The sequence below is a fragment of the Lathyrus oleraceus genome, chromosome 1, assembly GCF_024323335.1.
Source record: "Lathyrus oleraceus cultivar Zhongwan6 chromosome 1, CAAS_Psat_ZW6_1.0, whole genome shotgun sequence".
In the NCBI taxonomy this organism is placed as follows: domain Eukaryota; kingdom Viridiplantae; phylum Streptophyta; class Magnoliopsida; order Fabales; family Fabaceae; genus Lathyrus; species Lathyrus oleraceus.
Window position 1 is genome coordinate 106235541 of NC_066579.1, and position 26585 is coordinate 106262125.

General features: G+C 38.3%; 2 protein-coding genes across 2 annotated transcripts; one reads left to right on the forward strand and one right to left on the reverse strand.

Annotated features, from left to right (window-relative positions):
• Positions 1 to 10638: 10638 nt before the first annotated feature.
• On the forward strand, positions 10639 to 12968 carry LOC127119983 (WAT1-related protein At5g40240). Its single transcript, XM_051050368.1, has 7 exons — positions 10639 to 10970; positions 11045 to 11122; positions 11222 to 11335; positions 11458 to 11704; positions 11924 to 12082; positions 12305 to 12456; positions 12536 to 12968. The coding sequence occupies exons 1-7, from the start codon at positions 10774 to 10776 to the stop codon at positions 12684 to 12686; spliced, it is 1098 nt and encodes a 365-aa protein (XP_050906325.1). The 5' UTR covers positions 10639 to 10773; the 3' UTR covers positions 12687 to 12968.
• Positions 12969 to 25396: 12428 nt separating this feature from the next.
• LOC127094132 (uncharacterized) lies at positions 25397 to 26371 on the reverse strand. Its single transcript, XM_051032997.1, has 2 exons — positions 26192 to 26371; positions 25397 to 26128 (listed from the first exon to the last, which is right to left on the reverse strand). Exons 1-2 carry the CDS (start codon positions 26369 to 26371, stop codon positions 25397 to 25399), a joined length of 912 nt encoding a protein of 303 aa, XP_050888954.1.
• Between the last annotated feature and the right edge of the window lie 214 nt (positions 26372 to 26585).

Consider the following 26585-nt stretch of genomic DNA (forward strand, 5'->3'; position numbering starts at 1 on the left):
GAGTGTGTGTAAGAAAGCATAGCTTATTTGAAAGATGATAGGAAAGATAAAGAGCGCAATATTTGAATGCGAAAAAGTCCATTGATTTATTGAATGTGGATATGCTTATGAAAATGACAAAACCCTTAACAAATTAGCTATTCGTGCCCCGGGCATAGACACAATGCTTTAAGGAGTTCAATTGTAAAAAAAAAAATTAAAAATTTGCAACACTAAAATAGACAATAACAATTACTCCTGACTAAAGGAAATCGGGATAGTGTCTTCAGCCTTCCAATTATTGAGTCCGTCACCAATTGTTGGGAAAATCCAGCTATCCAAGTCACAATCGCTATCAGCATCTTCTACAACATTAATCTGATCTTTGACTATCTTTTCAGAGTTAAACCCCAGACCAGACTTATCAGACTTGTACGGTACATCGATCAGTTGACCCCAGCCAGTATGACCACCCTCTTCAATCATGGCTTGAGCATCTTTCAGAGAAGTCATGGCAGGAGGAGCACGAATAACCTTGGGCACCCGGGAAGTTGGCTTAAGGACAAGACTAGTCGGAGGAACTACTTCAAATGACTGAGAAGGAGTCTCAAAGAATTCACCATCCATCTCGACGTATCTGAAGGTATGCACACTACTGACAATATACTCTTCTTCCCCACAAACAGTGACGATCTTACCCTCTATTGGATACCTCAACTTTTGATGGAGAGACGAAGCTACAGCACTTGCCCCATGAATCCAAGGGCGTCCCAACAAGCAGGAATAGGCAGGACGAATGTTCATTACGTGAAAGATAGTGTTGAAAACCTGAGGTCCTATCTTGATAGGGAGAACCACTTCACCATGGACAACACTCTTCGCCCCATCGTAAGCACGCACCACAACGTCACTAGGCTTCAGTTCAATGCTTTTACAGTCAAGCTTATCGAGTACAGCTTTCGGTAGCACATTCAAAGAAGAGCCATTATCGATCAACACATGAGCCAAGGTGATCCCCTTACACTCAATGGAGATGTGCAGAGCTTTGTTATGATTCTTTCCTGTTGGTGTCAGGTCAGCATCGGAAAAGCCTAGGCCATTGTCAACAGTCAGGTTAGCAACATAGTTTTCAAACTGATCGACATATGTCTCCTGAGGTACATGAGCGGTCTTCAGGAATTTTATCAATGCATTGGCATGAGATTCAGAAGATAACAACAAGGATAACATCGAAATTTTAGACGGAGTATGCCCCAACTGTTCTACCACATCAAAATCACTCTTGCGGATGATTTTCAGCATCTCTTCCATTTCCCGTTTGGCAACATCTTCGGTAGTAACTTCGACTGGTGTCCTTGACTGAGGAGGATTGGTCACTGGTTCCTTTCCTCGAGTTTCAGGGGCGGGAGGTGAGATTTCTGGAGAGAAAATCCTTCCACTTCGAGTAATTTTACTAGTCCCAACAATGTCATTAGGATTAGCAGAATTATCAACTTGCTTTATGCCGTGGATGTAAACATCACCTCCATAATTCCATGGAATGGCTTTGTTTGAGGAATACGGTATTGGGCCAGGTGCAGTAATAATTAGGGGAGCTACCTTGGGCTCAGCAGTAATCTTCACAGGCACTCTAGTAGCGGTAATCTTCACCGGAACTTTGGACCTAGCAATCACAGATATTTCTTCAATAGGGTTTTCCACCTTAGGAATCTTTTCGAAGAGAATTGTGCGATCATCCATCAGCCGTTGAATACCACTCCTCAACTTCAAGCAATCATTGGGTCAGGGTATACAGATATCGCAATTTTCAGCACAACCTGGAAATAAACCAGCTTGCAACAACTTCTTCTTGATGGTCAAGAGAGGAGATGTTAAGTCAGCTACATTAGAAATGTGAGAATTGTCATCCACAACATTAACAGTCTTGTCATGGTTAGGCATAGGAGCAGTGATGACATTAGGAGTCTCCGGAGGATCAAATTCAATTTCTCCAGCGTCGATCATATCCTGAATCTTATTCTTCAACAACCAACAATTGTTTGTATCATGCCCGGGACTATCGGAGTGATATGCACACCTGGCATTGGGATTATAACGAGGAGAAGTAGTGTTGGGATTTGCAGGAGGATCTCTGAGGATAATCAAATTTGCTTTTAGCATACCCTGCAGTGCTTGTGCTAAAGTCATATTGATCTTGGTAAACTGCCTTCTTGGTCTGTCCTGTCTATGTTGGAAGTTTTGAGATGGCGGTGCTGCAATCGTAACTGCTCCAATAGTATGGTCACGATTTATCTTGTTATGACCCCTTTGACCGTACACAGCATTTGATTCATTCTTCCCCTGATAGGACTTTTTGGTGCTTGCAGAGGTAGTCACCTGTATCTTTCCATTTCGAATGCCACTTTCAACATGTTCACCCGTTAATATAAGTTCAGTGAAACCCGATGAAGAACTTCCTAGTAGATGGCTGTAGAATGAGCCAGTCAGTGTACCCATGAACATGTCCACTAATTCTCGATCAATCATAGGGGGTTTGACTCTGCCAGCCAAATCTCTCCATTTTTGAGCATATTCTTTGAAGCTTTCTTTAGATCCCATAGTCATATTCTGCAACTGTAGCCGAGTAGGCGCCAATTCAGAATTATACTGGTAGTGTTTGTAGAAAGCTGTCGCTAAATCAGTCCAGGTGCGGATGTTAGAGCTCTCGAGCTGATAATACCACTCTAACTGTGTGCCAGACAGACTCTCTTGGAAGAAATGGATCCATAGCTTCCTATCAGTGGTATACGGCTGAATCTTTCTCACATAAGCTCTCAGATGCATCTGAGGACAAGACGCACCATCATACTTTGTGAAATCAGGGACCTTGAATTTGCGGGGAATGACCACATCAGAGACCAGACCTAAGCTTTTGAAATCCAGACCGGGCGTCTTTTGACCCTCCATAGCTAGCATGCGTTCTTCCAGCAACTTATACTTATCATCTTTTGGAGAGTACTGTTCATTTTCATAATCTTCATCGTCGTCCTCAGGGTTGAAGGGATCAACATTTTCCTCTTCCGAATCATTTTCTGTCTCCTCTTCTTGATCCTTCGGAATTCTAATCTTGACTCTTGCGGCCTGTCCTTTAAGCCTTCTTCCCGGGTTAATGTAACTCACAGCTTTCTTGTCTTTCTTCTTCTCGAGCAAGAGAGCCTTCAGTTCATCCTGCCCCTTGGATAAGTTCAAGATCATCTCCTGGAATTGAGCATTCTGAGCCTGGAGATCTTTGACAGTTTGTTTGAGAGCCATCTGTTCTGTTTAGAAGGAAGACCGTGAGAACAATTATCCTTTAGAATACCTATTATGCAATGTTATGTTGTGTTATGCAATGTATGAAATGTTTTCAAGGACTGTTAGATTTTAACTTTGCGTAAACCACCAAAAGAGGGAAACTTTTATTAATAATTTCTTTAATCAATGTTCATTACAAAAAAGAAAATAATAAAAATACAATGAAAGCTCAAGTCTCCCAGGGACGGCTTCTTTTGGGGCGGAGATATGCATTGAGTCTTCTTTCCTCATTAAGTTGGCTGGTGAGCTCTAATACTTTCTTCCTTTCTGCACCGAACTGAGTTTCAAAAGTATCCCTTTCCTCTCTCAACTGGATCCAGGATTTCTTCAATTCTTCAACATTGGTAGGCATATCTGGATAAGGAATGATCTGAGGGGCACCTCCTTCAACTTTCGGTTCGACAATCAGAGGTCCGATTGCAAGATATGGCATGGTAAGCTCACGAGCTCTGGCGCGTATCCATCTGAGATAAGGTTCCATAGGAATAGAGTTTTTCTGTCCTAAAGTACTTCTTTTCACCATGCCCCAAGCTCGTACAAACCTTTGACGGAGACCTTGAGAGTCGTTGCCATAATCAAACACAGTGCCTTGAATAAGTATTTCATGTGGACTGTCTCTTCTAGCATAACCGAACTGTCGTAGGGCTAAAGCTGGGCTATAAGTAATACCTCCTCTTATCCCCAGGAGTGGTACGTTAGAGAATTCTCCACAACGGTCAATGATGATAACATTTTCTTTGGGTTGAGGACACCAATGGATGTCTGAATGGGAGAGCGACATTATCCGTTGAGACCATTTCAAATTTTACTCATTCTTCAAGACTGATTGAGGAAGGTGTGAAATAAACCACCTAGATAATAAAGGTACGCAGCACATGAGAGTCCCTTGCCTTTTTATAGTACGGGTGTGAAGGGAATGCAAAATGTCTCCAAGCAAGGTAGGCACAGGGTTATGAGTGAGAAATATCTTAATAGCATTCATATCTATGAATTGGTCTGGATTAGGAAATAACACCAAACCATAGATTAGTAATGCTAGAACATCTTCGAAAGCATGGGCATTCATAATTTTTAAGAATTCTCGAGCCTTATTTATCAGAAATTTGGCAAGTAAACCCTTAATTCCACTTCTTGTTACCCAATTGGTTTCAATGTCGGACTTTGTCATGTGTAAAGCCGTGGCAACTTCTTCAGACTTCGGAATCTTTTCTAAACCACTGAAAGGTGTTTGATCAAGGATAGGTATCCCAAGCAGCCTGGAGAATTCTTCTAATGTGGGTACCAACTGATAATCTGGGAAGGTGAAGCAATGATATTTAGGATCGAAGAACTGGAATAGAACCCTCATCATATCTTCTTTGAAACCGGTGGTAACTAAATTGAGGAGAGAGCCATGTTTCTTGATAAACTGAGCCTGATCGGGAAGTTCTGACACTAAATCCTTGAGTTGAGGAAAGATTGCTACAAAATTGATCCGGATGGTCTTCCTGGAAGCCATAGCCTGTTTAACAGAGCAAAGTTAAATCCCTAAGTCCTTGAAAGGGTTAGTACAATGCCATGATATCATGATGTTATGATGTTATGATGTTATGATGTTAAACAAATAACAAGCACCAATAAGTCGCACAACAATCATTCCTAGGTTTTAAGGCTCGCATGAGTTCCATAGGTAAGTACCCTCCCCACTGAAGTTTGGTTGGTTCAACCTGTCCTAGAATAATAACCGGGTTCTAAAAGGATCTCCAATCATTGACCTTCCTTTAAGTCCACTTCAGTGCAACACCAAGTGGTTGACCAAAGCTTCCCTAAAGTCCAATCTCAAAGAGTGTAGTATCGAGTCTCAACCAACCCCAGTCGGAACCGAAGTCAGTTATCTCACTACTTTCTAATGGCTAGGATGAGTCAATTAGAGTTCTAAAGGTCTGGTTAACGCTTTGATGACACCACGCGGACGCCAAATTTTTCCTCAAGTAAACATGAGGAACATCAGGACATCCAAAGTGTCACGTTAATCGTAGCCATCATTTTAACCATTCCAGTATACGCCAGATAGTCGCGATGATCTCTTGCTACTTACCTAAGGTACACTAGATCCGGGTGTAGGATCTTTCACTCAAGCATAAAATACCCAAGTAATCCCTTAAAAGTAAATCAGACAATTCAAATAAGTGATCTTGTTTTTTAAGGCAACCTCTCTTTTTAAGGTTCCCCAGCAGAGTCGCCAGTTCTGTCATACGGTGAACTGACTTTTGGTGTGTTTTTGCTTTGGAAAGCAAATGTCGCGGATAGCAAGAGTCGCCACCGACTTTTCTTTTATCCAATAAGGAAAGGTGGAAAAGAACAGGAAAGACCTTAATTAGATTTTGGGTTCGGGAGGTACATTATACAAAGGGAAGGTGTTAGCACCCTTTGTATCCATGGTTATCCATGGGCTCTTAATTGCTTGATCACTTATGTTTTTTTTTGTCTGAAAAAGTGTTTGTGAACTGCTTAGAAAATGTTTTGAAAAGAGAGTTTAACTTTGTAATGATTCTTGTACGAATGTACACAAAGTACTTATCTCGTTTAATTTTGAAAGCTGTTTAGAAAAATATAACTTGACAATGATTCTAGTATGAATGTATACCAAGTGGTGATTTTCTAGTAGATGTTTTGCAAAGTGTGATGTATGAAAAAAATTTTAGGTTGTGAGTCAGCATTTAAGAGTTATACCTACCCAAGGTCTTTATGGGCATTTCCTATCCTTATGAGGGTAAAACTGTCCTTACTATTGAGAAGTAAGTAGTTTTATCCTTTGGATGTAAAAGGGACATCGTAGGGTCATCAATTGGTCATTGGAGGCCACATTTGTAAGGATACCCTAGCATTCGAAGGGACAATCATCATTAACTTGTAGGCTACAACGAAGGGTCATCGAGGGACAAAATCATATATTCGCAGGCGACATCCAAGGGACTATGATTTATCTTGTAGGGACATGATGATTTAACCGAAGGGTCTTTGCTAAGTGTATCCCCACATTCGCGGGACATGACCGTAATACCGTAATACCGTAATACCGTAAGGCAACAAAGAGAGGTCCAAGATCACATATTCAAAGGCAATATTTTATAATCAATTAGGTAATTAGGATGAATCTCCACATTATAATCAATTAGGTAATTAGGATGAATCTCCACAGGGGTATCCCACAAATAAAGTGGAATACTTAGCAAGCTACCTTTTCCAGGAGTATGTGAGCCCTTACAATATTCAGCAAACAGGTCAGAATACCAAATCAGGGTGCAATCGAGAGTTGCACCAAACCAAAAGGAATCACAACAGTAATAATGTCAGGTAAACCATGCATGGTTACAATAAAACATGTCAGATTAGCAAAAATCAGAACAGAAAAATCAGCGACTGTCATGTTCGCTGTTGCCTCGCCTAGCGAGGGCCTGGCGAACCCTCGCTACATGTTCGCTTAGCGATGTGCTAGCGAACGGCTGCGGGTTTTGAATTTAAGAACAATACGATTTCAGCAAGCTCCACACCCTATGGCATCCATTACAGAAATTTTATGGTTAAACATTCAAGATATCCATACATATTTAAATCCACATGCAAAACCTAAGATATATTTATAAATTCAATCATAATACCACATGTAAATTGGAAGCATAAAGCGGTAGTGGTAGTGCAAACCTGTTGGCAATTGAATTGCAACGTTGAATTGGCAGATCACTCTTAGGGTTGGTTCCGGATTGAGTTGGGCGGAGGTAACCTTTGTGCAAATGAGTTTCCTTCAGGGTTTCCTTTAGGGTCGCTCTGAATTCTCTGGGTTAGCCTCCAGGGTTTGCTGTTCCTTCTTTTTGTCTCCGTCCGTCTGTCTCCCTTTCTTCTTTGTCTTTCGTCTCCCCTCTTCTGACTGAAGTTGTGGTATTTATAATGATTTTTTGTGACCTAATGGGCTCAGAATGAAGCCCAAAATTTCTGGTATTCGCAAGCTTCACTAGGCGAGTGGTGCAGCGAAGAGTTCGCTAGGCAAAGGATTTTGCTCGCCTAGCGAGCAAGCCATTTTAAGTCATTTTCTGGATTTGGCCACCTGTGTGCTGGGTCTTTGTTCCTTTAAGATCAGTGTCTTGAAAAATGAATTGAAGTGCCTTGAAAAATGTCTTGCAAGATTAACGGGCAAATTTTTGGGTATGACAGAGTGTAAGGTGCACCACCTCATGCACAATCCCTTCTTTCACACATAATGCGTCGAAGTCTTTCGACACATATTCTCCACCACCATCAGTCCTCAAAATCTTGATCTTTCGACCATAGATTTAAAGTTGGCAAATACCTCGATCACTTCACTTTTCTTCTTGATCAGGTAAGACCATAATTTTCGACTAAAATCATTTATGAATGTAACAAAGTATTTGTTACCTCCAATCGAATCCACCTGGAGAGGACCACATACATCAGAGTATATGACTTCAAGAATCTCCTTCGACCTTTTTCCTGCATCCTTACTGAAGTTGTTCTTATGTTGCTTCGCCTGCACGTATTCTTCACACACTTCGTTTGGAATGTTGATTTTTGGTAATCTTGAAACCATGTTTCTTCTCTTCAAATCTCTGATGTCTTTGAAATTGAGATGACCAAGCCTATAATGCGATATCCATTCATCTCTACTGGCTGCTGTTGTAAGGCACTTATGCTCCATCACATTTAGCTCAATGTTAAAGGTTCTATTCTGAGACATTAGATCCTTCAAGATCAGCCTTCCATTTGAGTCGAGAACTCTCATCATCTTGTCTTTGATCGACACCTTATAGTTCTTTTCGACTAACTTCCCTATGCTGAGCAAATTTCTCTTCATGCCTGGTATGTACAACACATTTGAAATTAATGACCTCTTTCCATCTTTCCTCATAATCAGAACATCACCAACACTTTCAGATGCTATAGTGTTGTCATTTGAAAATTTCACCATGTTCTTCATTGAGGGCTTTATGTTGACAAACCAATCTTTCCTTCCATACATGTGTGATGAGCATCCTGAGTCCAAGTACCACTAGTCCTTGAATCTATCTTCTTCTCTTGTTGTAACCATTAGCAACGTCTCTTCTTCTTCATGTTTCGCCAGCTTTGCATAAGTTTCTTGATTCTTCTACTTTTTTGGATAATCACTAGAATAGTGAACATACCTTTGACAATTGTAACACTAAATATGACTCTTGTCTGGCTTTTGAGCACCACATCTTCCTCTACCTGCAACACCACCTCTTTGGTTGCCTTGGTTCCAGGGTTTTCTCTGATTCGACCAATTTCCTTCTTGCTGATTTCGACCAGTCGAATTTTTGTAGCCTCCTCTGCCTTTGTTGCCATTCCAGCTTCCTTTGCCTTTTTTTTATTTTGCTGATTGAGCCTGTAAAGCCATATCACTCTTCGACTTTCCTGTAACTCTTTCAACCATTATTTGTTCATGAGATTCAAGCGCCACTTGAAGCTCTTCCTTTGTCAGTTTGGACAAATCCTTTGACTCTTGTATGGCTACGACCACATGATCGAACTTTGGAGCCAATGACCTCAAGATCTTTCCAACAACAGATCTTAATGTCAACACTTCTCCACATACCTTGATTTGATTCACCAGTTTCGTAACCTTGGTGAAGAAATCAGTTATGTTTTCATTGTCTTCCATCTGAAGCAATTCATACGTCCTTTTGTGAGTTTGTAACCTCACCTCTTTCACCTTCTCTGCGCCTCCAAACGATTTCTCTAGAATTTCTCATGCTTCTTTCGATGACTATGCATCACTAACCTTTTCAAAGTTATTTGCATCAAGACATTGATGGATTATAAAGAGAGCTTTATAATCTTTCTTCTTCAATTCTTTATGTGCAACCTTTTCTTGATCCGTCGCGGCTTCTGCAAGCGTTGCTACTCCTTTCTTCACAAGATCCCAAAGATCTTGATAACAGAACACAACCTTTATCTGCTTGCACAAATTCTCATAATTGTTGTTCTTGAGAATCAAAAGATTTGCTGGAAAATGGCCGTTTGGATCATTCGTTGTCATGGTGATTTTTTCCCACGAATCGATTAAACCGGAGCTCTTGATACCAGATGTTGGAAATGCACCAAAATCTATGGAGAATTTCAATCAATCTTGATGAACAAGATTGTTATCACCCATACAATAACAATGAAAGAAAAGAACAATGGAGAAAGAAGGAAAGTAAAGAACGATGATGGAGAAGAGTAATAAAATTCTGTAGAGTTTCTCTCTTCCCATAAACTGTGGAAAACTTCTTATTCACTTTGCAACTGCAAAATACTGTGAATACAATGTTATGAATGCTCTATTCACTTCATTACAAGAATAAGGATTACTCCATTTATTTATAGATTTAGGTTAACTTAAACCCCAAGCCAAAACGCAAAACTATAAAACCCAAAATAGCTAACAATACTAAAATAAACCTAAGTTGAAATCCTGTGTGAAGCAACATGCTTCGACACTTCAACATACTAACACAACTCAACACACTAGGTGGTTCGGTACTTCGACACACTAACACAACTCAACATACTAGGTGGTTCGACACTTTCTTGTTCTTGTCGAGCAACCTGCTTCGACACAAGGAATTACAATTCAACATCGTTTGCTTTAGCAATCGATGAAATAAATAGTAACTTTTTTTTAAGTAAAACAAAAAATTATAGATGTTGAAAAAAATTATAGATGTTGTTGAGTATTGAAAATTGTATTAGAGTCAATTTTTTGTTCGATTGCTATATTAATTAAGAGAATAAATTATTTTATTTTTAATTAAAAAGTAAATATATTATTTAATTTTAAAAAAAATATAAAATTGCAGATGTTAAAAATCAAAACTTGTATCTAAAAGACTTTTCTCAACTAGAATAGATGTTTTTATCTTTAATTTTAAAAAAAAACACCTATAATAATAAATTTTATGTCGGTCCAATATCCAACTGAGGTGAAATTTTTTCAAAATTTATATTTTATTACAGTGACAAACTCTTTCAAAGGTAAGAAGCTACTAAAAGCCTGAGTTTCAGAGGAGGTATTAGTGAAGCAGAACAAACCATCAGAACCCCTCCAAAGAGCAAACTGCCACCCTTCAATTGGCTAAAGAATTAAAATAACTTCAAAAAAAACTATCTAATGTATGGTAATGGTTCGTTGCCCAAACTTATTCTTTTACGTTATTAATTCTGAATTATCTTATCAGCCTAGTTGTCATGGACCCATTTTGGTCCCAACTTTTCATAAGATATTTTATAATAATAAGACTGAAATAATAATATTATAAGCACTTTTTTTATATAATATCCTTTTAAGAGTAATAGCTTCATCTTCTATATATTTTTTTGTTCAAAAGATATTCAAAATCAAAACCTAATCAACAAAAACATCTCTCAGAAACTCTGAACTTCATCAAGGTTTATGAAACTTGAGAGATGGATAGAAGGTGCTGTAATTGTTACAAAGACTTGTTACCTTTTATGGTTCTTGTAGGCAATGAATGCATCATTACTGGTGTATACACTTTGTTCAAAGCAGCTACTCTTCAAGGAATGAGTAAATATGTCTTTGTTGCTTATTCTTATACTGTTTCAACCATTCTCCTCCTTCCTTTCTATTTTTTCTATACAAGGTTAGTAATTGCAAATCATAAAAATACATATATCTAACTTAGTTTACACACTTGATTAATGTTTTTTTTTTCAGGTCTGTTTTCAGATCAAGAGTGGTTCCTAAACTCAGTTTCTCCATCTTATTTAAAATTGCTCTTCTTGGAGTCGTAGGGTAAGTAATAGCTTATACTTAAAGTACTTATATTATAAGCGCTTATTTAATAAGCTGTTTATTTAAACAAAGTTATGTTTTGGTGGCTATGATTTGAAGATGTTCAGCGCAGTTCTTGGCGTATGCTGGCATCAGTTACAGTTCTCCAACACTTTCATCTGCAATTGGAAACTTGATTCCTGCTTTCACCTTCATCTTAGCTGTCATTTGCAGGTTACTCCACTGTCTTATAATTCACAAAATCTCTTTTTTTTTTCTTTATCTATGTTCATAATCCATTTCAATAAATAAAAACTCATTATTTTAATTGAAATCTTTGATTGTTCCATTTTAAGGATGGAAAAGATAGCTATAAAAAGTAGAACAACACAAGCTAAGGTTTGGGGAAGCATTATATCAATATCAGGTGCATTTATAGTGACTTTCTACAAAGGAAAATCAATCACCATTACTCATAATTCATCTTTCTTTCACCTTCAACAACCAAATCACATTCTCACTTCAGTTGATACAAATTGGGCCATCGGTGGCCTTCTGTTGACGGTATCCAATATACTACTAACAATATGGTTCGTCGCTCAGGTACATTTTTTATTTGCAAATATTGAAATATATAATCGATATTTCACATTGAAAATGTGTCTGGTGTCTGATATCTGTAAGGTTGACACCGATACAATACATGTTATTTCTTAAATTATCATCAGTATCATGTTCGATGTCTGCTCTATGTCGCAACTTCATAGAATAAGGTTGCATTCTAATTAATCTTAAATTTTGATGTATATGTTAATTTTGAAGGTGGAAATCATGAAGGAGATCGAAGATGAACTAACTTTGGTGTTGGTTCACAACTTATTTGCAACTATCTTAGCTTTAAGTGTAGGTTTATTAGCAGAGACCAATAAGAGTCTTTGGAAAATAAGACTAGACATATCACTCATCTCTATTATCTGCACTGTAAGATAAGTTGTCTATTAACTTAAAAGTCCTAATTTTATAAAGATTAAAAATGACACTGACACTCGTTCTAATTAGTTTTTGTCTTGTTACTAAAGATTAGAAGAGATGTCAGTGTCATTTTAGAGTAGGTTAATGTATGTTTAAAAACTAGAGGAAGTGTCATTTTAGTAAACTCATAGACAATTTTTTGATGATGTCTTATGATTTACTTATTGTTAGGGAATATTTGGGAAATTCTTGAGTAGTGCAGTATATGCTTGGGCAATACACTTAAAGGGTCCTGTATATGCAACAATGTTCAAGCCACTTTCAATTGTAATTGCTGTTGCCATGGGAATTGTGTTCCTTGGTGATACTCTTCATATTGGAAGGTGAGTATATATTGATATTTAAAAGTATTATGTATGTTGAAATTTTCATATGCTTAACATTGTCATTGTCATTGTGTAGTATAATTGGCGCCACAGTAATATCAATTGGATTTTATGCTGTAATGTGGGGCAAAGCAACTGAAGAAAAGGAGGATGGTTTTGGTAGCAAGGAATCACCAACTATTGATAGTCTTCCTCTTTTGCAAAGTTATAAAACTGAAAAATTATAAAAAGAAAATAGACTAAGTACATATTGTTAGTATTTGAATAGTTGATAGTTGATATAAAAAAGTTTTAGAAAATTATTTAGAAAGAAGGCTGTGACATTGATTTCTTGGGTGATGGTTTACAAAGTATCAATTGTCTATTTATAGGCTCATGTCACCAACCTCTTAATGGTGGTGAATGTTTTTACATTATTTTAGTTCTTTCTAGATGTTTCATGATAGTTTTAGGTTCTTCTATCATTTTCATACACTTATAATTCTACGTTCTTCTACCTTTTTCATACACATTTTAGTTCTTGACTCTTCTACCATTTTCATACACATTATATTTAAGAATATTCTAGAAATTTATAGCAATTTCAACACTCCTCCTTGATGCAACTTTCTGTAACTTCAAGCGTAGCTCATAGCTCTTTAAATCTTGGTCTTGGCAACACCTTCGTGAATATGTCTGCAATTTGATCATTTGTCACGCAGTAGTCAATTGATCTCTTCAGTTACTTCAGCTTCTCTGATAAAGTGATACTTCATTGCTATGTGTTTTGTTCTGCTGTGATGTATTGCATTCTTTTCCATTGTAATTGTTGATTTGTTGTCGCAATTGATTGTAGTAAACTCATCTTGTTTTTCTCACATGTATTCAAGTATCCTTCGGAGTCATATAGCTTGACTTGTTGCTTCAGCAGCTGCCACGTACTCTACTTTTGTTGTTAATTGTGCAGTCATAGCTTGCTTCTTCGACGCCCAAGAGAAAATTCCTGATCCTAGAGAGAAAGCATATCCAGAAGTGCTCTTCATGTCATCTATCGAACCTGCCCAATCACCATCGGTGTAGCCAAGTAATCTTGAATCGATTTTGATAGTATACCATATACCTAACTCTTTTGTTCCTTGTAGATACCTCAAAATTCTTTTTGCTGCTCCGAAGAGTACTTGACTTGAGCTTTACATGAGTTTTGATAGAATACTTGTAGCATACATTATGTCTGGTCGTATAGTTGTCAAATATAGGAGGCTTTCAATTAGACTTCTCTATCTGGATGCATCAATTTCTCATTCTCCATCATTCTTCTGTAATTTCTCATTTGTTACGAGTGGAGTAGCAACAAGTTTACAAACGTACATCTTGAACTTCTTAAGTAAGTCTTCTATGTATTTCTTTTAGGAGATTAATATCATTTCTCTGACTTACCTCTATACCAAGGAAGTAACTCATCAAACCAAGATCAGTCATCTCAAAGGTCTTCATCATGTCTTCTTTGAACTCCATCATCATCTTAGTATTGTTTTCCGTGTAGATAAGATCATCTACATATATAGAGAGTAAGATAATGTTCTGACCTTGAGACTTAGTGTATAGTGTATACTCACTCTTGCTCCTCCTAAATCCTCGATCCATGAAATATTGATCGATTATTCTATACAATGCTCAAGGTGCCTGCTTCAGATCATATATTGCCTTTCTTAGTCTTAACACTTTGCTTTCTTCCCATTCAGACATGAATCCTTGGGGCTGCTCCACATAGATCTCTTCTTCAAGTATATTGATGAAGGCATATTTGACATCTAGTTGATGGATACTACATCCTTTTTTGTGCCGCAGGAGCCATTAGAGCTCTTATGGTATCAAGACTAGCTATTGGTGCAAATGTCTCATTGTAGTCAACCAGATTACTTTGAGTGACCCTTAGCTATTAGCCTCGCCTTTTGTTTCTGTATGGTGCCGTCGGGGTTAAACTTTGTCTTATAGACCCACTTAACCCCAATGATATCTTTTCCATGAGGACAATTTACTAACTCCCATGTGTTATTTTTCTTGATCATCTTTATCTCTTCTTCCATTGCCATGACCTATACTTCCTGCTTTGACGCTTCTTCAAAGCTTCTAGGTTCAAGTATGGCCATGTTGCAGGTTTCATATATGTCCACCAAAGATCTTACTCGTCTTGGTATAGACTTTGGTGATGATAGTTCTTGTTCTTATTGTTGTGGTGGAGGTGAAAGAGGTTCACTTGGGTCTTCTTCCCTAGGTTTTTCTTGAGGTAGTTAAGTTGGTATAAGGATGTTCTTCTCCACTTTTTTTCATCCCAATTCCAAGAAGCATTCTCATCAACTTCAACATCTCGATTGATGATGAGTTTCTTAGTTTGACAATTGTAGACACGGTAGTCCTTAAAGATTGTGTTATACCCCAGGCAGATACCTCGTATAGCCTTGTCTTCAAGCTTGTGCCTCTTCACGCTTGGAATATGAATGTAGTATATAGACCCGAAGACCCTTAGATGCTTTGCTAATGGTTTCTTCTTGTTCTAAGCTTCAATTGGAGTCTTATCTTACACTGCCTTAGTTGGACATATGTTGAGTATGTAAACAATAGTGTAGACTGCTTCTGCCCAGAATGTGTTAGGTGATCCCTTCTACTTGAGCATTGATTTATCCATCTCCATAACTATGTGATTCTTTCTCTCGAACACACCATTTTGTTGAGGAAAATATATGATTGTAAGTTGTCGATCTAGGCCTTCATCCTCACAAAATATGTCAAACTCGCTGGAGGTGTACTCTTTGTCGCGATCACTTCTTAGTACTTTTATTTGTTTTCCACTTTGATTTTCAGAAAAGGGCCTTGACCTTTTTGAATACTCCAAAGACTTTTGATTTTGATTTTAGGAAATAGACTCATGTCATTCTAGAGAAGTCGTCAATGAAGAGTATGAAATACACGTTGTTCTCAGGTGATGACGTCCTCATCGATTCACAGACATTAGTATGTATTAGCTCTGTTAGGTCTTTTGCTCTCCATGTTCTGCCTGTTGAGAACGAAAATTGGTGTTGCTTTCCCAGAATACACCCTTCGCACCCTTCATTGTTCTACTTTATACTTGGAAGATCTCTCATCATGTTCTTCTCATGTAACAACTTCAAGGCATATGTGATGAAGTGGTCAAATCTTAGATGTTAGAGTCATGAGTCGTCAACTTGTACCTTCATGGCAATGTTAGTTGTATATTTCAAATTTAGAGGGAAGCTTCTATTGCTATTATCCATCTTTACTTAGGATATCTTGGCTCGTTTGTTGTCTAAGATTTTTCATACACCTCATTCAATGTGAAGTGTGTATCCTCTCTCCATCATTTGACCAATGCTTAAAAGATTTTCTTTTAGGATTTTGCGGTTTCTTCATCAATGTTGGGATTTTATTTGATTGAGACACAAGTTTTTATTATATTTTCTTTGAGAATTTATGCATCAAGCTCTTCCAATTGATTTCCATAATGTGAAATCGATTAGGCTTACATATTTCAGCCCCCTTGGTGCATGTTGGGCTTTGTGATAAATTTGTTTCTTTTCTGCACCCCCATTTAGCATTATCCGCACCCTTTTACAATAAAACACTTGAATAATCACCTTTTGGGTTAGAAAAAATATTCATTGAGAAGAGAAAAAATTACACTCACTATTTTTAAGGATTAACCAGTGTTGTAACATTAGTTTTAACCTTAAAATAATTTATATCTATTTTATCAAGATATCTTGACATCGTTGGACGCGAAAGTTGGTATAAAAAAACAAAATGAACAAGCCCATTATAGACATATCCATTCAACTGATCACTAAGGATCAAACCTTGAACACTTGCTTTGATCATAATGATTGATATTTTCCATCATCATCTATCCTTAGATCATATATTTTATAAAAGTTGTATACTTATAAGTATACTCTTGCTTTGAACAACTTTATTGATAATCATCAAATCTTTGAGCTGCAAAGCATATCTGTAAAACACTAAGGTTTCACCTTTGGTGCCCACATTTTCTTAGGCCCAGGTACATTAATTCCAGAAGATCTAAGGTTATTACCTTTAGCTCTTTTCAATTTAACAAAACAAAAAGGTTCTAAATGAGCATATCTTTTATAGTGTATACATTTATACATTGGACGATTCTTTTTCTTGTGATCTACACACTTACTAGGTTCCTATACTTCTTAAATCCTAGTCCATTTTTATTTAAGAAAGATCTTTGACTTGATAAGATCAAGTCAAGTTTTTCTTTTCCTTGGGTCAAATTACCTAAGGTTTCATGCAAATCATTGAATTCATTTTTCAGGGAGACACGAGTCTAACAAGTTTCTCTTGAGTTTCTAATTTTATTTATTTCTACCTTGAATTATTATTAATTTTCGTCAAGAGACTTTAAAGAATGTTTAAGAGGTAAGTTGTTTTCTTTCAGTATATCCTTTTCTTTAATTAGATTAGCACTCACTCTAAACATTTGATCGTAAGATGGTTTAGTTACCTGGACAATATCTTCCTCGTAGGTTACCTTTAAGCAAACTTCATATTCTTTGTTGGAAGAAGGTTTATTTATATTTCTCCCCGAGCTTGATGTACCTTATTCTCTTCTTCGTTAGAATACTGAAGATACTTCATCTTTTTCACTGTTTCTTGAACAAAAGGTCTCTTCATTTGATGTTGAATTTTCTGAAGATTGGCATGTGAGTTAATGATCAACCTTAATATAATAAATGCTACATATTTGCTTCAGAAATCCCATGGAAATGATGCATGTATAATGAGTTTCGAAGTGCAAGAATATACCTATTGAAGCAAGTTCTAATGCCTTTTCAATACCACTTCCAGTTACTGTTTGATGCTTCTCCTAATGCTTATGAACTCCCAGAAGGTGATTGGAACCCTTGGTTGGCAGAATGCACGAGCAAGATGAGAGAAGTGGAGGTTAAGGTAAAAAGCTTGAAAAAATGAATTTTTTCTTGGTGAGCTTGGTGTGTGGATAGATGAGGCTTTATCCTCTATTTATAGTGACCATTGAGGGTTCAAAAAGCTTTAGATATCATAAAATAATTGTGGCTTGTACTAGTTTTCTTGCTTGGTTGGTTCTTGCACAAAACATCAAGTGGGAAGCACGGAAAAAGCATGGGGTGCATGTAATGTTTTGTTGAGCTATGTCTCAGAACCAAAGCCATTTGGGAGCTCAATGGTGCTTAATGTTAGGTTAAAGACACTTTACACAAATGGGAGTGTAACCTTTATGCCAAAAATGGAATGATTCATTGTGTAATGGCTTGGTTGCTTGGATAATGGCTCAAAAGTGTGTGTGATCTTATGATTAGAGTGATATTTATAAGCAAGATATCCTGCAAAGTAAGATTATGTAGGTTTGGCTCAAGGTTGCATGATGAACTTGCCATGAAAATGACCCAAAATTTAGACTTGGAGAGCCAACTTCATCAATTCGAACCTCCTAGCTCAAATATGATAGTTTCATGCTCTTGGACCTTTTGGAAAGCTAAGACCAACCTCTACAACTTTCATGTTTCGAGTTTTCCTTGAATAAATGTGGATCATGGTGAAAAATGATGATCAAGTAAGTCACTTTTTAAAGGCAGATTTGGTTGAAATTTTTTCCAAGTGTTTCAATTTTATGGTACCAAATTCATGGCTCATAACATGAAATCCTTGCATTTTTTGGGAATAAATCATCAAGGACAAATTTGAAGTATGAAGTAAGACCTTTAATATGATCATTGGAGCAAAGAAAATGGTGGCTTGGATCACAAGTTATGACCTTGGAAAGTTAGGTACTTGAACATATATATTTTTCATAATTTAGAAAAATTTACAAAACCAAATGTTGTCCTTTTTGTAAGTAACCTCCAATTTCTTATTTTCTCTTGATCAAATGCATACATCAACCATATTTTCATGATCCTTGAGTTGAGAAGTCCATGGTTGACCAAAAATGTAAAAAGTGAAACTTTGACTTTGCCTTAGTTGACTTTGTATCAGATGAATCCAATTCTTGCAATCTTTAATAAATGGGATCTCTTGGGCACATTGGATGATGTGAATGGATCACTTATGATGTATTTGAAGTCTTTGAACCATACTTCAAGCTTTGGGATCATGCCTTGGCTAAAAAGTCAACCAGTTGACTTTGGGTCAAAACCCTAGTTGAGGGTATCAGATGAACTCTGGCCTTGATGAATTTGAGATGGAATGATCTTGAACTTGATTCTTGTTGATGGAAGTCACTTAATCATTTGGGAAGGTTGAGTAGTTTGAAACGTTGAAACTCATGCCAACTTGATCGGGAAAGTAGCAAGTTTACTATTGTGCCAATGTAGTAATAATAAGGATGTTTCCCAAAGACCGATCTCGAGGACTGTGCAGCAATACAAGTTTAAATTGTGATTCAATTGAACAAAACATGTAATTAGGGTTTTGTAAAAAGTCACTGTATAAGGGAATTAGAAAATAAAGCGGAATAAATCTTTTTCACAGTTTATAATAATATGCCAAGGATGGTGTATGAATCTCTCCTGCAATGACCTTGAATGTATATCTCCTTAAAAAATTCAAAATGAGCAATTAACGGATCTTAAAATTATTTCCCCCCAAGACTTCATAGGGAAACCTTTGGTCATTCATTCTAATCTCTAAGTCCTTAGGCGATTATAATGAAACCAAGCCGTACAAATTAAAAAGATAAAACTGGTAATCATAGGGTATCCCTAGCCCTAGGTGATATCTACTATAGTTTCACTGTACAAAAACCTTAACAATTGCAATCCTGCAAATTGTTAACCATATAACGATCCTTATTTTTCTGATAAAGAAAGCATTACAAACATTGTACAGTGAAATTGACAAACAAACATCATATATTTAGGAAATTAACAATTCAGAGTCATTAGACGATCAATTCAGGGACACCCCCTTGGCATTGGGGGGTTTAGCTTCTCATATTATTCAAATAAGATACAATATAAAATTTAGACATTACAAGAATAATGGAATCTCGTTGATCTTCAATCGCATCCGCTCTTGAAGGACCTTCGTTCTTCGCAGCTTTTGATCGCTTCAATCTTAATCGTATCAAATCTGTCTCCATGTAAAAATCCTGTTCTCCATATTCAAAAATCCCCTAAATAGTTCCTGATCAAATATTTGATGTAGCAAAAGTCCAGAATACCCTCCGGGATCAGCCATCCCAAAATACAGCAAAAAATAGAAAATGAGGTGTCCAAGCCAACACTGGTCGTGTCAGGCAACACGATTGGCTGTGTTGGCTTGGATGGATCCTGCTCCAACACGCCCCTTCCAAGGTGGCTGACACGGGCACCCATGTCAGCTTCCTGTTTTTGCCCATGTCTCCTCCTCTCTTGAAACGGGCCGTGTTGGGAAACATGGGTGGCCGTGTCAGGGCTACTGTACCGTCAAATTTTCTTCTTCCGACGAGCCCGGAACGTCTGATTCCCTTGGAGAATCCTTCAGTATTCTTGGTGTGAGTGTGTCTTTCATCTTCTCTTCAGGTACATAGTATTCTCGTGTAGTCCAGTGACAAAGAATTGCGTCCGATTATTTAGATCAGTAGCATCAACTTTCAGGGGTTTCCAAAAGAGCAAGTAGAGGAGTGTGTCTTTCATCCAATCGCTCCAAGCCTCATCATTCATCCTGCACGAATGTCCTCTATCTGTAACACACAAAATACCACACAACTAATTACTTAAACAAAAATAATAAAATTCTGAAAATATTAAGAATAAATAATAAAAACCCCTCCATACTTGAACCAAACATTGTCCGCAATGTTTAATCCAAGATAGAGGGGGGACTCACACAGCCTCACTACGGTGGAGGAAATTGCAACATCAGTCGTTGCATCATCGCATGCATCTTATCCATAAGATTCCCTTGATGGGCTTGCTCTATGCCTTGGCGTGTTTGCTCCGCTCGGAGATCGCCGATCTCCATCTGCATCCACGACCATTGGCCTGGTGTCACATATGACGACCCGACACCTGTATGCATGGTGTCCTCTGGCGGAGCAACAAACTGCTCCTGCTTCTGTTCCTGCACCTCTTCCTCTTGTTAGTCACCTGCAACAAATGGGTCAGCATTGTGCTCGTCCATATCGTCTTGGACGACACTCTCATATAGCTAATTGGTAGTGTTGGCAATGCTAATTCTTGCAGGGTCAGGAAGAGCCATGATAAACTGACCAGAACTCATCAAAGCATAATAATCAAAATTTTGGGATATCATACCTTGTTTAACCAATGCGTTCATGTACAATTTATGCTTACCTGACACTAGTGTCTCGTTTAGTGCAGCAGGGTCATAACCGAAATGGTGGGCAATCTGCGTGATTATGCCCCCGATGGAAATTCCCCCTTGAGCCACTCTACCCACTCTACCGAGGTAGTCCGCTGCAAATGCTGCAATGCTCACAGCAACTCGTTTTTCCATGGAAAACAGAAAGGAAAGCTCCCTTTGGGTAGCCACACCTGTACTATCACCCCTACCGAACAACGTGAAAGCTAGTACCTTCTAAGCATACTTGAAACATGGGTTCTGAATGCCATATGCTTTCGCCCCTTTAGCAACATAATTTGATCATCCCGTGATGGCTAACCAGAAAGTCTTAGCATCAAAGCTATCCGGTACGGCTCCGGGGCCATACACGGGTAAGCGGAGAATCTCACCCAGCTGCTCAACTGTCAACTCGTGGTCGACATTATATAACCTGAAATCCATCGTCCCTCCATAGTACATCGTTGTACCTGTCCATCCTTTTTTTAACTTGAACTCAATGGTGCTCAAAAATTCTAAAGTGATGCGCTCATATGTAGGCGCTTCACAATGCACAAATTCAAGCATGCCTAGGACATGAAACATCCTATATAATTCCTCCAACAGACCTAATTGAACTAAAGTGTTAGAGCATAAATACCTCGTTGGTGTTATCTTACGCTTAACGTGAGATGAGTAACGCCTTTCGTGCTCCAGGTTGTCGAAAATTATTTCGTGCGAATTCGGATGACGGATGGTCCGTTTCCGAGGTCTTGATGGTTCAACCTCTGTTTGCTTCCCCTTAGAAATTCTCTTCGGGGACATGATTAGTTCCTGCAACAAAAAATTATGAACTAAAATAAAGTATGGAATAAGGAAAAAAAATTACCGTGGACTTGTAGAGGACGGAAAGTGGAACAACTTTCGTGAAGGGCGTCAGTGATTTGGACGAAGTATGGCGGTAAAGAGAGAGCTTTTGTTGGTGAGGTTATGGAGAAAAATGGAAAGAGAATGGAGGAAGAAGAAAGGTTTGGTGAAAATGGGAGAGAGAAGAGGTGAAAATCATATTAAAGGGATTAAATGGGATTAAAAATGGTTTTAATTGGTGAAAAATCCGGGTGAGGGCCACAAAATCCACTTTTTTGAAATTCAAAAATTCCAGCCGTGCTGCCTGACATGGGCGGCTGTGTTAAGACGCTGGATTTGCCCATCACTTACAATAGAGCTTACATGAGCCGTGTCATCCTGTTGGAAAACCATATCTTTCTTGGTTCCTTGCCTGACACGGGCCCCCGTGTTAGGGCCCTGTTTTCTTCCAAAAATTTGACTTTTTTCTCTGTTTTTCCTTACTCTTTTAGCAAAATGTCTTCAATAAGTTTGGCTCAAACCTTACCTTCTGTCCTGTGCGATTACTCTGCGAACCTACAAACAAAATTTTTAAAACACACCAAACAACTGAAATTATTATAATTAAATTGTGTGGGTTTCCTCCCACGAAGCACTACGTTTAACGTCGCATGGCTCGACGGTCGTCTCTCTTATCCTCTAAGACAAACATTTTCAATCAGACCACTTTCCTGCCCTTTGTAGTAATGTTTCAGCCTTTGTCCGTTCACCTTAAATGTATCCTAATTACTAGGATTTTTAAGTTCTATTGCTCCATGGGGAAACACTCTGTGAACCAAAAACGGACCCGACCACCTGGATTTCAACTTTCCCAGAAAGAGTTTTAGCCTGGAATTGAACAAGAGCACCAGTTGTCCCTCGACAAACTCTTTTCTTTGTAGCTTCTGATCGTGCCATTTTTTTGTCTTCTCCTTATAGAGTTTGACATTCTCATAGGCTTTATTCCTAAACTCTTCTAACTCGTGGAGCTGAAGAATTCGGGATTCACCAGCTTTGGCAAGATCATAATTTAGGAATTTGGATGCCCAAAACGCTTTGTGCTCCAACTCTAGTGGCAAGTGACAAGCTTTACCATAAACTAACTGATAGGGAGACATACTTATGGGTGTTTTGAATGTCATTATGTATGCCCATAGTTCATCTTCTAACTTCACTACCAAGTCTTTTCGAGATGCGCAAACAGTCTTTTCCAGTATTTGCTTTATCTGCCTGTTAGACACTTCGACCTGACCACTCGTTTGCGGGTGATACATAGTGGCGATCTTGTGTTTAACATTATATTTCTTCAGCAGATTCTCTACCAGTTTATTTAAAAAATGAGTACCTTCATCACTGATAAGTGCTCTCGGCACTCCAAATCTCGAAAAAATATTATTCTTCAGAAAGGTCACAACCACTTTAGAATCATTGATGGGCAATGCCACCGCTTCCACCCACTTTGATACGTAGTCCACTGCTACCAAGATATAATTCTTTCCAAATGAGGATGGGAACGGTCCCATGAAGTCTATTCCTCATACATTAAAGAATTCAACTTCCAACATAACATTTTGCGGCATTTGATTTCTCTTAGAAATATTCCCCGTTCTTTGACATCTGTCGCACTCCTTGATTATGTCTTGGGCATCTTTGAATAGTGTGGGCCAATATAGACCTGACTGAAGGACTTTAGCCGCTGTCCTGTCACTAATGAAGTGTCCTCCATAATATGAGTCATGACAAGCTCTAAGTACATCCTTTTGTTCCTCTTCCGGGACGCATATTCTGACTAACCCATCTACTCCTTTCTTGCATAGGAATGGATCATCCTACAAGTAGAACCTGCAATCGTGAACAAACTTTTTCTTCTTGTTAGAATCAAAATCGTTAGGGATTACTCCCCCCACCAAATAATTTGCATAGTCTACGAACCATGGGATACCGATGACAGCGAGGATGTGTTCATCAGCGAACTCATCCTTTATCAGTCTCTTCTCTTCCGTTTCTTCAATTGGTGACATTCCGGATAAATGATCCGCTACTATGTTTTCACACCCCCTTTTGTCCCTAATCTCTACATTAAATTCCTGGAGGAGTAAGATCCACCTAAGAAGCCTCGACTTAGAATCCTGATTAGCAAACAAATATTTCAAAGCGACATGGTCAGTATAAACGACAACCTTCGATCCTAACAAGTATTGCCTAAATTTGTCAAATGCATAAACCACGACCAATAACTCTTTCTCAGTAGTTGCATAGTTCATCTGTGAAGGGTTTAGCACATGAATAGCATAGTAAATGACATGTAGCAATCTTTTTCTTCGTTGTCCTAGAACCGCCCCTGCAGCAATATCACTAGCATCGTACATGATCTCAAACGGAAGAGACCAATCTGGGGAAATAACAATTGGTGCTGAAATCAATTTGTTCTTCAATTTCTCAAAAGTTATGGTGCATTCTTTGTCGAACATAAAAGCTTTATCCTTAACCAATAGAGTGGTCAGCGGTTTTGCGATTTTTGAGAAATCTCTTATGAACCTGCGATAAAACCCGTGTGTCCTAAGAAACTCCTGATACCCTTCTCATTAACAGGTGGCGAGAGTTTCGATATCACTTCCACCAATACTATCCCTTCTCGCACCATGAAGTGACATTTCTCCCAGTTCAGAATTAAATTTGTTTTCTGGCACCTATCTAAAACAAGATAAAGGTTAGTTAAACAATTATCAAATGAGGATCCAAAGACCGAGAAGTCATCCATGAACACTTCCATATGCTTTTCAAGCATGTCAGCGAAGATGGAAGTCATGCAGCGTTGGAAGGTGGTTGGGGCATTACACAACCCGAATGATATTCTTCGGTATGCAAACACGTCATACGGGCATGTGAATGTTATCTTCTCTTGGTCTTTTGGAGCAACTGCAATCTGATTATACCCGGAGTATCCATCTAAAAAACAGTAGCAATCATGTCCTGCTAACCTTTCCAACATTTGATCAATGAATGACAACGGGAAGTGGTCCTTCCTAATCGCTATGTTTAACCTCCTGTAGTCAATACACACGCGCCAACTGGTAATTGTCCTTGTAAGGATTAACTCATTCTTTTCATTTCTTATTACGGTGGCCCCCCTTTTTTGGGACCACATGCACCAGACTCACCCAAGGGCTGTCAAAAATAGGATATATAAGACTTGCGTCTAAAAATTTCACCACCTCTTTCCGAATTACTTCTTTCATTGCTGGGTTGAGTCTTCTTTGTGGTTGGACCATAGATTTGTGGTATTCTTCAATGAGAATTTTATGCATGCACATAGTAGGGTCAATACCTTTCAAACCCTCAATTGCCCATCCAATAGCATTTTCGTATTTTTTAGGACTTGGATGAGCTTCTCTTCTTGGATATTCTTGAGGCTCGAATTTATGATAGATGGGCATTTACCTTAAAAATCGAGAAAGACATATTTGAGATTCTCAGGAAGTTATTTCAACTTCGTTCCCTTCTTGGGCTCTTTATCCTCCTCACTAGTTTGAGGTATTCGTAGATCTTTCCACCGGTGTGGTCGAGATCCTTTCCATGGGGGTTGTGCATCCATTAAGGTCAGCACTTCGGATTCCCCGTTGTCCACATCTTTATCAACTTTCGAAAATAGACAAACTCAACACTCTCTCTAAAGGTAACTGTGGTGCATTCAAAAGACTATCATACGTCACCACTTGATCCAGAACCTCTATAGTATGACTGGTATAAATATCATCTTTGATACTTCTATGTTGATCAAGCATCTTCCCGTCTCTAAAAAGGGTCTCCCAAGGATGAGAGGGATCTCTTCATCTTTAGGCATTTCTAGAACCACAAAATCCACCGGGAATACAAACTTGTCAATTTTCACCAGAACATCTTCAACAATACCATACGGTTTCTTAACCGAATGATCGACGAATTGGAGTGTCATCCTGGTATCTTGCAGAACCCCTATACCAAGTTTCTTGTAAATGGATAACAGCATGAGACTCACACTTGCTCCTAGATCAACAAGAGCCTTTTTTAAGGACCTATCTCCAATGGTACAAGGAATAGGGACCGCTCCTCGACCTTTCTTCTTCATTGGGATCTTCATACCCTGTAAAATAGAACTACAAGTTCCGGTTAGAATAATCAGGTTGGTGTCGATGGCCCGCCTCTTAGAAATGATGTCTTTCATGAACTTGGCATAAGTCGGTATTTGTTCAAGTGCTTCCAATAGCGGAATGTTAATCTCTAGCTTCTTGAACAACTCTAGGAACTTCTCAAAGTTTTTCTCATGTTGCCCCTTTTTCTTGTTTCTGGTGGGAAAAGGAATCTTAACAACCAGCTTAGGCTCAGTGACTGTTTCTTTCACTACTAGTTTCGGTGCCACCAATTCTTCCCTTACAGCTTCATTTTCTTTGATCTCAAGATCCACTTCGATCAATTGATCTTCCTCTTAATCCATCTCCTCAATTACTTCATCAGATTTACCACTTCTTGTTGTCACAGAGCTTACATTATTATGCTCTCTAGGATTTGTCACAGTTGTACTAGGTAGAGCACCATGTGCTTGAGAACTCGAGGCTAATTGTTGTGCTATTTGACCCATCTGGACTTCAAGATTTTTTATGGATGCTGTGGTGTTTTTCTGATTGTTTCGGGTTTCTTCTTGGAATTGAACATTATGAGCTTCCATTATTTCAATGACAATCTCCCAATCAGCTTTCTTAGGGACTTGTTGTTGTTGATGTTGCTGATATTAAGTTTGGTATTGACCGTGTTGAGGAGCGTTTCCTTTCTGGTCTTTCCATGAGAAGTTGGGATGATTCTTTCAACCTGAATTGTACGTGTTGGAATAGGGATTATTCTGCTTCAAAAATTTAATTTCCTCCACTAGTTGAGGAGTTGCA

Coding starts and splice junctions, on each gene's coding strand:
- LOC127094132 (XM_051032997.1), bottom strand. CDS start 26,371: ATGGAAGCTCATAATGTTCAATTCCAAGAAGAAACCCGAAACAATCAG. Junction 26,129..26,191: donor ATCCTAGAGAGCATAATAAT/GTAAGCTCTGTG, acceptor ATGGATTAAGAG/GAAGATCAATTGATCGAAGT.
- LOC127119983 (XM_051050368.1), top strand. CDS start 10,774: ATGGATAGAAGGTGCTGTAATTGTTACAAAGACTTGTTACCTTTTATG. Junction 11,336..11,457: donor ATCTTAGCTGTCATTTGCAG/GTTACTCCACTG, acceptor TTCCATTTTAAG/GATGGAAAAGATAGCTATAA. Junction 12,457..12,535: donor GATACTCTTCATATTGGAAG/GTGAGTATATAT, acceptor GTCATTGTGTAG/TATAATTGGCGCCACAGTAA.